Source organism: Poecilia latipinna, unplaced genomic scaffold (genome assembly GCF_001443285.1).
Source record: "Poecilia latipinna isolate Pla-1442-1.1 unplaced genomic scaffold, P_latipinna-1.0 Scaffold662, whole genome shotgun sequence".
Taxonomy (NCBI): domain Eukaryota; kingdom Metazoa; phylum Chordata; class Actinopteri; order Cyprinodontiformes; family Poeciliidae; genus Poecilia; species Poecilia latipinna.
Window position 1 is genome coordinate 190,475 of NW_015113278.1, and position 12,493 is coordinate 202,967.

The following is a 12,493-nucleotide window of genomic DNA, read 5'->3' on the forward strand; positions in this document are numbered from 1 at the left end:
GACCCACAACATAACAGGAGGGTTAAATGTCTCTTCTCATCTAGAAAAACTGAAGAAAAAAAAACTTTATAGGTGATTAAACAATGTGGCTTAAAACCACATAAATGCGTAACAGGGTTATGGCTGACTGTTTTATTTCATTTATTGTATTGTTTATTTGTCCAGAAGGACCTTTAACAGTTGATTAAAATGAAAAGTTAAGACCAACAGTAAATACAATAAAATGAAAAAGAGCTGTGAAACAACACACTTAAACCTACTGAATCAAAACAATTAGTACGGCTCTGGTTAATTTTTTAGCCAATTCTTTATTTAATCCTGAATATTATAAACCCAGTTATGGTCTTAAAATCAGATTTTGATTTCATTTATTTATTTTTTCAAACAGGTTTTCAAAAAACAAGAAAACAAGAAATCAGTAGGACAAATAAAACACGTTCAGACATAATTTGTTTACTACTATGCTTCTGTTTGAAAAGGAGTAGCAAGAAGTGAGCCCTTGTTTAATACGACCCATTATCTCAATTTAATGAAACATATTACTTACAGACTCAATACTTATCAAATATCTGTCATTCAAACCATGTTATAATATTCATGTGCCTGTTCAGATGGTAATTAGTTCCAAAGGCTCCTGCAAAAATGGTATTAGTATTACTATTATTATACAATGTAGCTTACTTTAGGATGTAGGATTGATTCTTCCTCTTAGTCATTAAAACCACATTTCCTTCTTTTTGAAGTACAATGTCTTGCAAAAGTAGCAACAGCAACTTGAGCTTTGTCACATTTTATCGTGTTCCACCCACAAACCTTTGTGCGTATTTACTGAGATTTTACGTGACAGACCTACATGAAGTAGCTACAACTTTTCTACAAATAAAAATCTAACAGCTCTGACTTAAAATTCTTTTCTGCTCCGCTGGGTCAGTACTCTGACGAAGCTTCAGTTGCTTGGTTTCTGTTTCCAGCATCTTTCAAGTCTATAGTCTCAAAGTGTTTGTTCAGTAATTTTTGCAACAATAATCCAAGCTGATTTATACTGACCTGTAAACAGCCGTTTCAAAGGCTTGGCGTCACAGAAACTAAATCGGATTGTCTCATTGGCAGGCGAACATTTAACTCGGTGTCAGTTTTTCTTTACAGGTTAACTTTACCAGCATCCCACAGCATTATGCTGCCACCACCATTTGTCATGATGTGATTCTGATGTGGACAAAGTTGGAATTTAGCTTTGCGGCGAATCCCTGCGATGAACTCCATATCATTTTTTCCTGACCTGCTGCCTTCGCTGATTGTTCCCTGACGTTCTCCAACGAACCTCTGAGGCTTTCACATGACAGCTGGGGTTATACTTAGATGAAATAACACACAGGCAGACTATTTAGATGTCATAATTAGGTGTATTTTAAGGCATCACTAGATTTTATTTTGAGGTATCATAGCAAAGGGAGCTGATTAGATCTCCATTCGCAATAATAATAATAAAAAAAAGCTGGAAAAAGCTAAAGGGGAATTGCTCTATGTGCTGGATTGTCTGCTGCATACACTTTACATGTTGTTGTGAGGATCACCGCTCGTCTCTGAGACCTGAATTTCTTCATACATTCAGATAACTTTGACCACCATTGGGTACGGAGACAAGACGCCTCGTACGTGGCAGGGACGACTTCTGGCGGCTGGCTTTGCCCTCCTGGGTGTCTCCTTTTTCGCCCTGCCAGCTGTAAGTTCACAGTAATTACAAACATGACATTTTTATTTTTGACAAAAAACAAAATTAGCAGCTTTTTTTTTTTTTAATCTTTAGGGAATCTTGGGTTCAGGCTTTGCCTTGAAGGTTCAAGAGCAGCACCGGCAGAAGCACTTTGAGAAGAGGAGGATGCCTGCTGCAAATCTCATACAGGTGGTTGACTCAGTGTAAGCTGATGTTATGTTCTGTTCACACATCGCCTGGGCCGGCGTTTACTCTGACCTGTGTCTCCCTCTAGGCTGCATGGCGTCTCTATTCTACAGATGCCAAACACTCGTATCTAACAGCAACATGGTATTTCTACGACAGCATGTTGCCTTCGTTCAGGTAGGTGTCGCCATCAGGCCACCTGGTCTGCAGTGAGCCGAATCGACAAGAACCACAAACCGCTTCTCGCTTAAAATACTGACAGCATCTCTCGAAAGGTGAATAAAAGTAATCAAAAGCGTTGGAGCTGATTATTATTCGGATGATACAACTAATTCAGTGGGATAAAACAGCATTTTGTCACTCGAACGCTCTTCAGTTTTAAACACAGAAATTTCACAACCATTATGTAGTTACACATAATAACATTTTTATGCATTTTATGTTTTTTATTTATTTATCTACTTTAGTTAATTTTGCATTTGTGCTCTTTAATTTTGATTTTTGCCATTTAAAAAAATTTCCCCATCTCAAATTTTTGATTTTCTTTTTATTTTCATGGAAAAAAAAATATTTATATTTAGAGCAACTTGTAATCCAACTTTTTACATCCAAGCCAATTACATGATGGTAATAATTCAAACTGGACTTAAATAAAAAACAAAAAATAAAATCTTTGAGGTTTAACAAATGTGACCAAAAATGTACATTCATCAATTTTGACAACGTGTTTTTAGCTCAGTTTGCCAAAATGTATCAGGATTATCTTTACATGTATCCAATGAAATAAAACACAATTTAAAACATCACAGTTATTTCACACATACTTTTACTTTTATGAGTCAAAAAAATAGCTGCTAAGAGGATATCAGTTCAAAAACAGTTATAATTCAAATTATTTCGATACATTTTAATTATCTAATGGATCTGCTGATATATATGGTCGTTTAGTAATATACTGATGATGCATCAAGTCATTTTATGAAATTTTTTGGAAGCAGGATTTCCAGTTGCACTCCATAACAGTCGGAAAGTCTGCTTAGTAACAGGAATAAATAAATAAATATGAACATGCAAACTTTACTTTGATTCATTTTTGGAGCCTATGTCTGTTAAAATAACCTCAGGACGTTTTTCAAACAATACTTCTAACTTTATCAGTAATAAATTGTTGATTACTTTTGAATTTACTTTCTGTTAGATGTGTTGGAGTGTTGTTGCCACTTGATTTACACTTTTTGTAGCTTTTGAAAAGTCTGCCTCTTAAGGATAATATTAAAATACTTCAGAATATCTTCAAGAAATAAACACATTCTTGCCTTTTTCGGTCAGAAACTGAAGCAACATCTACGTATAACTACTTAAGTTTAAAGAAAAACAGCTAAATACTCAATGACAATAAACTATGTAAAACATATTGGTTGCTGGTTTCAAGCAGAAATGTCCTCCTGGTAGACTAATGGCTAATTATAGAAAGGTTATATTCGCGCAACATACACTATATTTGGTCTTATAGTCTCAAACTCCAGCAGTTGTGCAGCGTCTGACATCAGTGCTTGGCATATTGGTTCTAATAACACCTTTTGCTGTTCAAGGCTTTGTTGATGGATTTAGTCATTATGTTGTGTGTGGAGAGTAATGTTAGGTTAACTTTAGACAGGCTGTTTCTGTCAATATATTGAGGCTGTGTATCTTGCGTCATAGAATCTATCGACAGCAGGGGGAGTAAAAAATATATTCACAGTCGTTAAATTTGTCATCTTAGTTACACGGTCAGCGGTTCAAATAATACAAGGAATAAACTAAACCTTTGTTTCCTGAACACCAGACCGGAACAAAGGACGAAACACGTTGACGCGATCCAAACGGAAACTGCAAACCGGGCGTTGCTGTAGGATTTGTGGCTATCACATTTTGTATGTCTTTCGTAAAGCAAAGTTTTGTTTATACCAACGTAGCTCTAAGTCAGGGGTGTCCAAAGTGGGTCCTCGAGGGCCGGCATCCTGCATGTTTTAGTTCTCTCCCTGGTTTAACACACCTGGATCAAATGATGGCTCATTAGAGGACCTAGGAAGGACATTGACATGCTGAGGAGGTTGTTAGTACCACTAGGGAGAGAACTAAAACATGCAGGATGTCGGCCCTCGAGGACCAACTTTGGGCACCCCTGATCTAAGTGGAAATCTAGAACAATACGGGCGCCTCTGACTGGTGCTACCACTTCCTGCCCAAGATGGCAAACTGAGATAAATGGAGACAATCAACAGGTGACATTCTGTATGCATGATAGTTTATCTGACAGCATTACATGCAACTTTAAAGGATTTAATCAAACTAATTCTCTTCTGCAAGGAGTCATCAACTCTGTTGGCTTTTGAATATCCAAAGAAAGAAGCATCATATTTTCATAAAGTAAAATTTGATGCCTTTGAGTTATTTTCAAATTATGAGGTTTTGAATTTGGAGACACAAACAAGGCATCCAACCCAGACTAAAAACATCCAACGAAAGAGTCCTGCTATGTAGAAAACACATCTAACCCGCTTGCGAAAGTCACCAAACCCACATGAAATTCTCAAAATAAAAATGTTCAACTGCAAATGAAGACATTTAACTGGAAGTGAAAGTAATAGTCGTTCAGTCTTAAACAAGTGGTCAAACTGCAGACTAAAAATAAATAAACATGTCATTATGCAGGGAACAAAAGTAATCCAACTGCAATGGAAAACATGAACAGTAAAAAAAAAAAAAACCCCGTCATCCTCATGTCAAAGTCATTCAACCGCAAATTAAAAACAACTAAACGCAAATCAAAGTCGTCCATCCACAAAAAAGACAAACATTTCTTGTAGGCCTGCTTTAGTTTTTATGGTTTGGATCCTGAATTTATATAATTTCTATCATGCATCCTTTGGCCTTTTTGTGGCTCTCCATTGTTTGGTATTTTTGTTATTTTGTTCATTTGTCATGTTTTGTTTGCTTTTTTTGTTCATTTGTGCACGTGGGGGTCAGAGAACTGACGCTACTGTTCAGTCACCTCCAGCGACAACGCAACACCAAGAAGGTTCTGCAGAACTCCTACAACACGCTGCTGTCTGGGCTCCGGCCCTACAGCTCCCCCTATCTGTCGAGGGACAGGTAGGCACCTCTTTCAGCACCCCAGTGCGTCCAAACAGGAGGCCCGAAAACACAGTCACACACACACACTGATCATCAGACACAAGTTAAATCAGGACTGACTGACTCAAAGCCAAATCCATGGAGGCGTGGTTTTCCTCTAACTGTCCTTTACTAACCTGAGTTCTTACCATTTTACCGTCTTTGTCTGCAAAGTGCAAAGCTCATGCCCCAGCCATCTCTGCCGTCTCTTGCCCCTCACTCATCGGTTTCCTCTTCCTCTCGTCCTTTCCTTTATGTCCATTCTGTCCTTTTCACGGCATCCATCCTCCATCTGTTCGTAGGAAGGCAGAAGTTCCATGCAGGTTTGTTCTTCACGTCATGAGCTTGTAAACTAAAGGTCATTGTTAGTCAAAGGATTACGATTGGGGTGAATTTATTGCAAATCTGAAATATTAACAAGCATAAACAAAAGGGTTGGTTATTTAATTGGTTATTCACAGGCTGTATGCATGCACCTGATGAAAGAAGCATGTCAGGGTTCTTGGAGAATCAAAGCTTCTGGAAGATTTCTCTTGTTTTTGAGGTGCTGCTGTCACATCATGATGGTTATACTCAGGTGAAACCCTTAGCTGCTACATCCTCTTCTGAATAACACTCATCTCCCCCTACTGAGCGAGTGTCTCTCAATAATCCAAAATTGCCGTCACGATTCACACGTTTTGCTCTAATGTGGTGTGAAATAAGCAAAACTTTGAAACGGCAATTCGGATCATTGAGAAGCAACGGTTCACTTTGAGATGCACCGCTTGTCTTTCTTTGTGTCGTAAACTAGAACTTAAGTATATTGCAGAATATTGCATAGGTCACAGTTTTTTCACTCATTTGAGATCAGTTTCTTGTAAAGAAGCTTCCAATATCAAGTTTGGCCATTTTTTTTTTAAAAAAAAGGATCATTTGAAAAAGAAAATAAGAGCAACGTTCCAAATATCTATTTTAGATACTCTTCCATACAAATTTATTAATCGTTTGCAATAGGAGTTAGAGGTCAATTAATGCCAATAGCAGCCACTGTAAAACAAGGTATTGCTGAAATTTTAATGCAAATTAAATCATGGATTACTGTCTTAATGATTAGCATGATTAGCTAGCGCCTGAAATCTCGAGCCACGCTGCTTTCTAAATCCATCATATTACATAATACACAGATTTGGAAAGACAAAAAGCATAAAACAGATCAACTTCAGGTTCTGCCTTCCTATTATCTGTTAAAAGTTTAGTTTCCACTTATTATTTCTGCCTGAGTGAATAAGTCAACTTCTGATAAAAAGAAAAAGTTTTCTTCCAAATTCATTCTTAAATTTCAACCGACTTCTGACTTTATTTTTAAATGCCTCACTGAAATGGCTACACCTTCAACATGCTAGCACTATGGCGTATTCATCTGTTAGAAAAAAAAAGGTTTTATTTAGTTTCAAATCACTACTAAATGTAAATATCCAACAGTTCAGGCCACCATCTAATTTCTCGGTGCATCTCTGGCTTCGCACCTCCCACTCTCCATCCCGTTCTCTTCGCTACTCCTTACTCTCATGGGTTCACCGTGTGCCCAGGTTGCATCCTACGACTTCTTGTCCTCCTCCACCCACACTCCCTTCACTTCCCTCTCGGCCCCTCACCGTCTTTCCCTCTGCCTTGTGTGTCTCCCCAGTCAGCTCCTTTCTAAAAAGCGAGGTCTCTTCCGGATTCATGCTGGGCGCAAGCAGAGGTACCCACAGCAACAATCCTGTGCACGGGGCACGCTAAAACGTCGCAGATCGATAACTCTTACTTCTTCAGCAACATATCCTGCCTACCTTGCCTGAAGCACTCAAAGGATTTGTGGGCCGGATGCAGTGGCTTTCTAAATGTTTTCTTACAGTTAATGCAAGAACGCCATTCACAGCATGTGAGTTCCAGACAGACGTTGCATTAATATTGCATATAAGAAGCAATAATATCTATGGTTGCAACCATAGCTGGTCTTAAACAGGCACTGCATTCTGGTCCACAAATACTTGTGTAAAGTCTTTAATATATGAATACATTTTAAGGTTTTGATTTGTAAATGCTTGAAAAATTAGGACTGAATTTGGTTGCTAAATTCATGTCAAAAGTCCCATTTGGCTTATTGACAGGCCCTTAGAAAAGTATTCGTAGCCCCGACTTTGTCACATTACAACCACAAATCTCAGTGTATTTTATTGAGATCTTATAAGATAGAACAAATCAAAGAAGAAGAAAGATTTTAACAAATAAACCTGAAAGTATAGAATAGATTCATCCTTCAAAATTATTGTTGACTTTGAACATTTTTCTTTTTAAAATAAAAATGTGCATTGGTCTAGGCTTAGGTGTATTGTCTCTTTAACAAGGTTTTTTTTTTTTTTTAAGCTCCATTCATCATCCGGTCAACTCTGACTGGCTTTCTGGTCCCTGCAAAACATCCCCATAGCATAATGGTGCCAACACCATATGGGACAGTGGTGATGTAAAGCACACGAAGCCAATTGCAGTCAGACAAGAATGTTCAATTCTGGTGTGCAGTTGTGCTTTAGCTGAAAATACAGAGTCTACTACAATAATTGGAAAGTTTGGTTAATAACCATTCTCAAAATATATTAAATAAAAATGCCAGTTGGTCTATCACAAACAAAGCCAATGATATACACTTAAAGTTGTGGTTGCAATGGGTTGTGGATACGGTTGCAGTAAAAACATGCATTTTCTGCTCATCAGAAGTCTTTGATATTGTGGAAAACATTCAGCTTTCCTGCTTGAATTGGTTTTTTTTTTATTGAATAAAAAAGGCTCACAGCTCCATGCATGCTCTTCGGTTTCAAATCGATCAAACCTCTGTATCAATTCAACATGCTTGTGTTGTATTTTTTATTTTTTTTATTTTTTTTTTACAGAGCTTAAAGTGCTTCTCTTTGCATGCAATGTTCTGGAAAGCATTTACGTCCTTTCCCTACAGCATGCAAAGGTCTTTCACTCTACCGACTCCCCCCCCCCCTTCCATTTCCTGCCCAAGCCTTTTCATATGAAATGCTGTGCCCCTTCTAAGCCCACTCCTGCTATTTAAATTTTATTTTAAATAGCTGGTTTATGTGTATCACACGCAAGACAAAAGAGTATATCATCTGAAAAGATGTGGGAGTGAACGACTTGGCTGGAACTTGCTCTGCGGTGCATGACAGTTGCGCTGCCTATGGATCCGTGACAGTACGTAACCTCTAAGCGGCTGCGGAGTGGGAGATCTCCACAAGAGCATGCTCTACCAGCAGCATCAGGGAGTCGATCCTTTGTACAGCCTGCCTGCCAAATAGCTTTTCTCCTGTAAGCAGTTGACCCCGTGTAGCTCCCTGACTCGGCTTGTGGTGAGTGGTATCGAGTGCTCAGTGAAATGCCTTTTGTATTGCTGCCCTTTGAAGCTAATGTTTTGATGCCCATAAGGTCTGCTGAAGGGATTAAGGTGGTTTCTGTGATTTTTGCAGGACAATCTTTTTGCCGCTCCAGCACTGTAGCAAGTCTTCAGTTTTATTTCGCTGATTCAGGTGCAAAAGACAGGAACAGCAGGCCACTCCTTAGAGCAGAATCAGTAAATATTGCACACAGTTCCTCTGCATTTCAGCTGCTCTGTCCTTCACTGACAAAATGTAAATCTTTGTTGTGTTCTGGGTTTTTTTTTCTGTTTCTTCATGCGATGCCTGATGCTTCAAGAGGCCAAGTTTCTTTTGTTACCTCTTTTTCTACTAACTAACTCTTTTCTAACAAAGTTAGGTTTCCATTCCGCCCTTTTCCATTTGGCTCCCAATAACATGGTCCATTGATACTTTAATGATGGTTTGTGTCAATGCAACCAAAACCAGAAATTTTCCTGCTTGAATAGAAGAAAACTGAAATCACTTGTTTCTTGAAGATGCTTCACATCTCACCCAAATATTTCTTTGACTCTGGTCATTAATAAGAAATCCTAGCCTTTCAGAGTTGGGATTGCTGATGGGTTCATCATTTTCTATCAATGATCAGAAATGTGGAAACGTTTCAGGTGAGAGGCAAAACATATTTAAGAAACTAGAAACGAAAATCCAGTTGTCTTCTAGTCAAGCGCTAAGAAACCCCATTTCCTGGATGGCTGAGAATCTACACCAAAAAGCTAAAATTTGTCGGCTATCATTTTCCAAAAACACCAGTGAGTCTCCATGTATTCAACTACTTTAATTTCACTGTCAGCAGTAAAATGGGCTTCCGGGATCGGATCCGGATGAACAACTCCCGTTCATCCCAAACCATCCGGAGCAAGGCTTCACCGCTGCCGCCCGGCTCCGGCGTCCGGCGCTCCCCGAGCCAGGAGAACGTCCCCGAAGCCACCAGCCCCGGAAAGGTCCAAAAGAGCTGGAGCTTCAACGACCGCACGCGCTTCCGCACCTCCCTTCGCCTCAAGCCGCGCCCACCCGTCGATGGTGAGCAGAAATTACACGTTTCGTCAGAGCTCGCGAGAATGTTGCTAATCGTCTTCTTTACTTCTTGGACCTCAGTGGAGGGTGTTGGAGAGGAAAGCGTGGAAGACAAGTCGTATTGCGATGTGGCCATGGAGGAGGTGATTCCAGCTGTGAAGACGCTCATACGAGCCGTAAGGTGGGTTGTTTCACCGAGGTACCACCATTCATCTGCTTTTCTCTGGGGATCATATTTATGATGAAAGATGGTCTAATCTGAGAGTTGCAGTACAATAGAACAGAAATAGCCCTTAACGTCCTTTAGTGGGGGAATTAAGGTTGAACACAAGCAAAGTGACAATCAGAGCATATACAGCTAAAATAGAAACACACACACAAAAAATATATATATATATTTAAATATATATAGATATAAATAAAAACAGAAGTATAACATACAGTACAACACATATTAACAAAGCACTTATTAAAAATACCTACTTTGATCCAAAGAAATGTGCATTAAGATTCAAAAACACTTTTCAAATGTTGTTGTAACTCATTTCATTAAAGTTATTGTGTGTTTCTGCATTAAAAACACCAACAGATTATTTACAAAAGGGGAAAATAAAAACTGTGCAAACAGGGATGCGCTAAACAGAGATGGGCAGCAGGAATGTTACTTGAAACGTGAAAAACTGGAAACATCAGCAGTGATTTAAACACTTAGAGTTTGTTCGGAGTGGTGAGGGATATACAGTCATGACAGCTTTCGAGAGGAAGGATCTGTGAATACTACTGCTTTGTGCACCCAGGATGTAGCAGTCTGCCACTGAAGGAGCTCTCCAGTTCAGTAGCAGCTTCAAGCATGTTGAGGGGAGGCATTGTCCATCAGGGATGCTGTAGAAAGTTTGGGAGAAGAGGTGCTGATGTAATTAGGGATACTCCATAAATAAAACGGGTCACGTTTTAGTCATGGAGAGAATAAAGCCGCCCACGTTAGACGACATGTGCTTGTGTATTCGGGCCAGGAGAGTCATACCGTAGCTGACATTAAAAGGCAAGCTGTGTCTTTACTTCATGCAGATTTGGCTGATCAAGCATAAATGTCCACTTTAGGGAGAAAACTGCACCTTAGTGCGAGCACGGTCAGATTCCCCATGTGACCTTGTCACTCCATGAGCTTGGCTGGTCATGCGTGAGGTTCTGCGATACGGTGGCCTATCAGGGAAATTTACGTGAATACACAGAGACAAGGGTAAAAACCCAATCTAGATGGATCATAATACAATATGACTAAAACGAGGCACGTTATTTTGTACAGTTCTGACGAGGACAAACTCTAATAAAATGTGATTAAGGGCTTTTGTGATATTTAAGTCAGTTTCTGACATTGTGTTATCTCTTCCTGTAATGGAAACACTACTGGACAAACTCTGATGTTCTCTAAGAATATTATTTCACTGGAGGATGTTCTGACATAACATGTGCCTTATGCAGAGAAATGCATATTTTTTTCCTAACAGGTAAGTACCATTGCAACCAGCAAAATCTAAAATTATATCACCTCGTGCTTAGATGCGTTCATAATAATGAAAACATCGTTATACAGCTGTAAGATAGTTGATGTTTGCTCTCATGGTTTTCTGGAGTTCCAACAACTTAGAAATGGTTTTGTGATTCTTTCAGATTTATTTATGTCGATGGTTTTGTTTCTTTATTCTTCTTGAAGCAGGAGTAGATGATGGATGGATGGCATCAAGCCTGGGTGTAACTACTACAGTTTAAATCAGTTTGTGTTTATAAGGAGCGTTGAGTCCTGAGTCCTTTTTCCTCCTCCTCCTCCTCCTCCTTCTTCTTCTTTTTGTATTGGACCAGGTTGTGTTGGACAGCTGTTTTTCCAATGGTGGCAGTAGCAGTAGGACCTGACAGACTGAAAGTTATTTAAGCTGGAGAGTTGATTACTGAACTAGGAGCAGGTGGTTGATTGAAAACTGGGTCTAACTGTGAAGGAATTCAAGTAGCAGAAGTTGAACTGAGGAAATGTGAGAAATCAGTGATAGAATCCTCAGAGAACAAGGAAGCAGGATGTAAAAGCCAAAATGAAGTGAAAACAAACAAACAAAATAAAACTAAATTCCCACTAATCTTGACAGATATATTTCCTATAATAGTTTATTTTGTTGGCTGTAGCTGTCTTTTGAAGTCAAATATTAACTTTTTAACAGTTTCTGCTGTGCGTTTCTTCATTTCTATGCACTTCAGCTGTCGATCTTTAGTGTTGGTGGACTTTTTTTCTTTTAGGCCACTTTGAAATTTTTCCAACATGTTTCAGAGAATCTGCATACAAAACCAATACAGAAAGCATTAACGTCTGCTTGCTCAGCATGTGCACTCACATGCGAATGTTGCAGCAAGTCCTTCAAAACGAAACATTCATGAATGTAAGAGCAGCTTCATATTCTCTTCTGAAGAGCCCTTTCCTTCGCAACGTATTTGCGATATTGACACAAAATCACCTGGGAAGCCTTGTGTGACATTTTACTAACATGTTGCAGGTCAGGCTCTGTAAGTGCACCTTTTGTATCATGCTGCGAGCTTATTGTTTGTCTGACTGTGGAGTATATGAGTCAACAATTTGTTTTTTGTTTTTTTGAGAATCTCTTTTTTTTCTTTACATGCCACTCTTACATTTATAAAGGATTTTTAAATGAAAATTGGCACACACTTATAATTGATCTACTTTAGCATTCAAATTAGCTACTAGCTCACACGAGTCATGTTTTTTCCCCCTCATATTAAACAATTTTCCCAGAAAAAAATAAATTGATATCCTTATCTTGTCCTCATCTGTAGCTGATGATTTATCTTTTTTTTTTAGTTCCATGAAACAGAAAATTCAGAGAAGTTCTCAAGGAGCGCTGTGTGCGGCGTCCATCCCTACACACACACGCGCACGCCCCCCCCCCCCCCCCCCCCCACCCACTCCGACAACCAC

At 39.0% G+C, this 12,493-nt stretch overlaps 1 protein-coding gene across 4 annotated transcripts in view; it reads left to right on the plus strand.

The window, feature by feature from the left end:
- The window catches only part of kcnq4 (potassium voltage-gated channel subfamily Q member 4), a 69,629-nt gene that overhangs the window by 45,373 nt on the left and 11,763 nt on the right, over nt 1-12,493 (plus strand). Inside the window, exons 6-12 of one of the 4 annotated variants that reach the window (XM_015044097.1) lie at nt 1,613-1,723; nt 1,808-1,903; nt 1,989-2,077; nt 5,359-5,379; nt 6,726-6,782; nt 9,290-9,519; nt 9,595-9,694. In XM_015044097.1, coding sequence (XP_014899583.1) covers nt 1,613-1,723; nt 1,808-1,903; nt 1,989-2,077; nt 5,359-5,379; nt 6,726-6,782; nt 9,290-9,519; nt 9,595-9,694 — 704 coding nt within the window. Of the gene's footprint in view, nt 1-1,612; nt 1,724-1,807; nt 1,904-1,988; nt 2,078-4,909; nt 5,036-5,358; nt 5,380-6,725; nt 6,783-9,289; nt 9,520-9,594; nt 9,695-12,493 lie in introns of all 4 variants that reach the window. The other 3 variants (XM_015044095.1, XM_015044096.1, XM_015044098.1) reach the window with 3 other exon arrangements.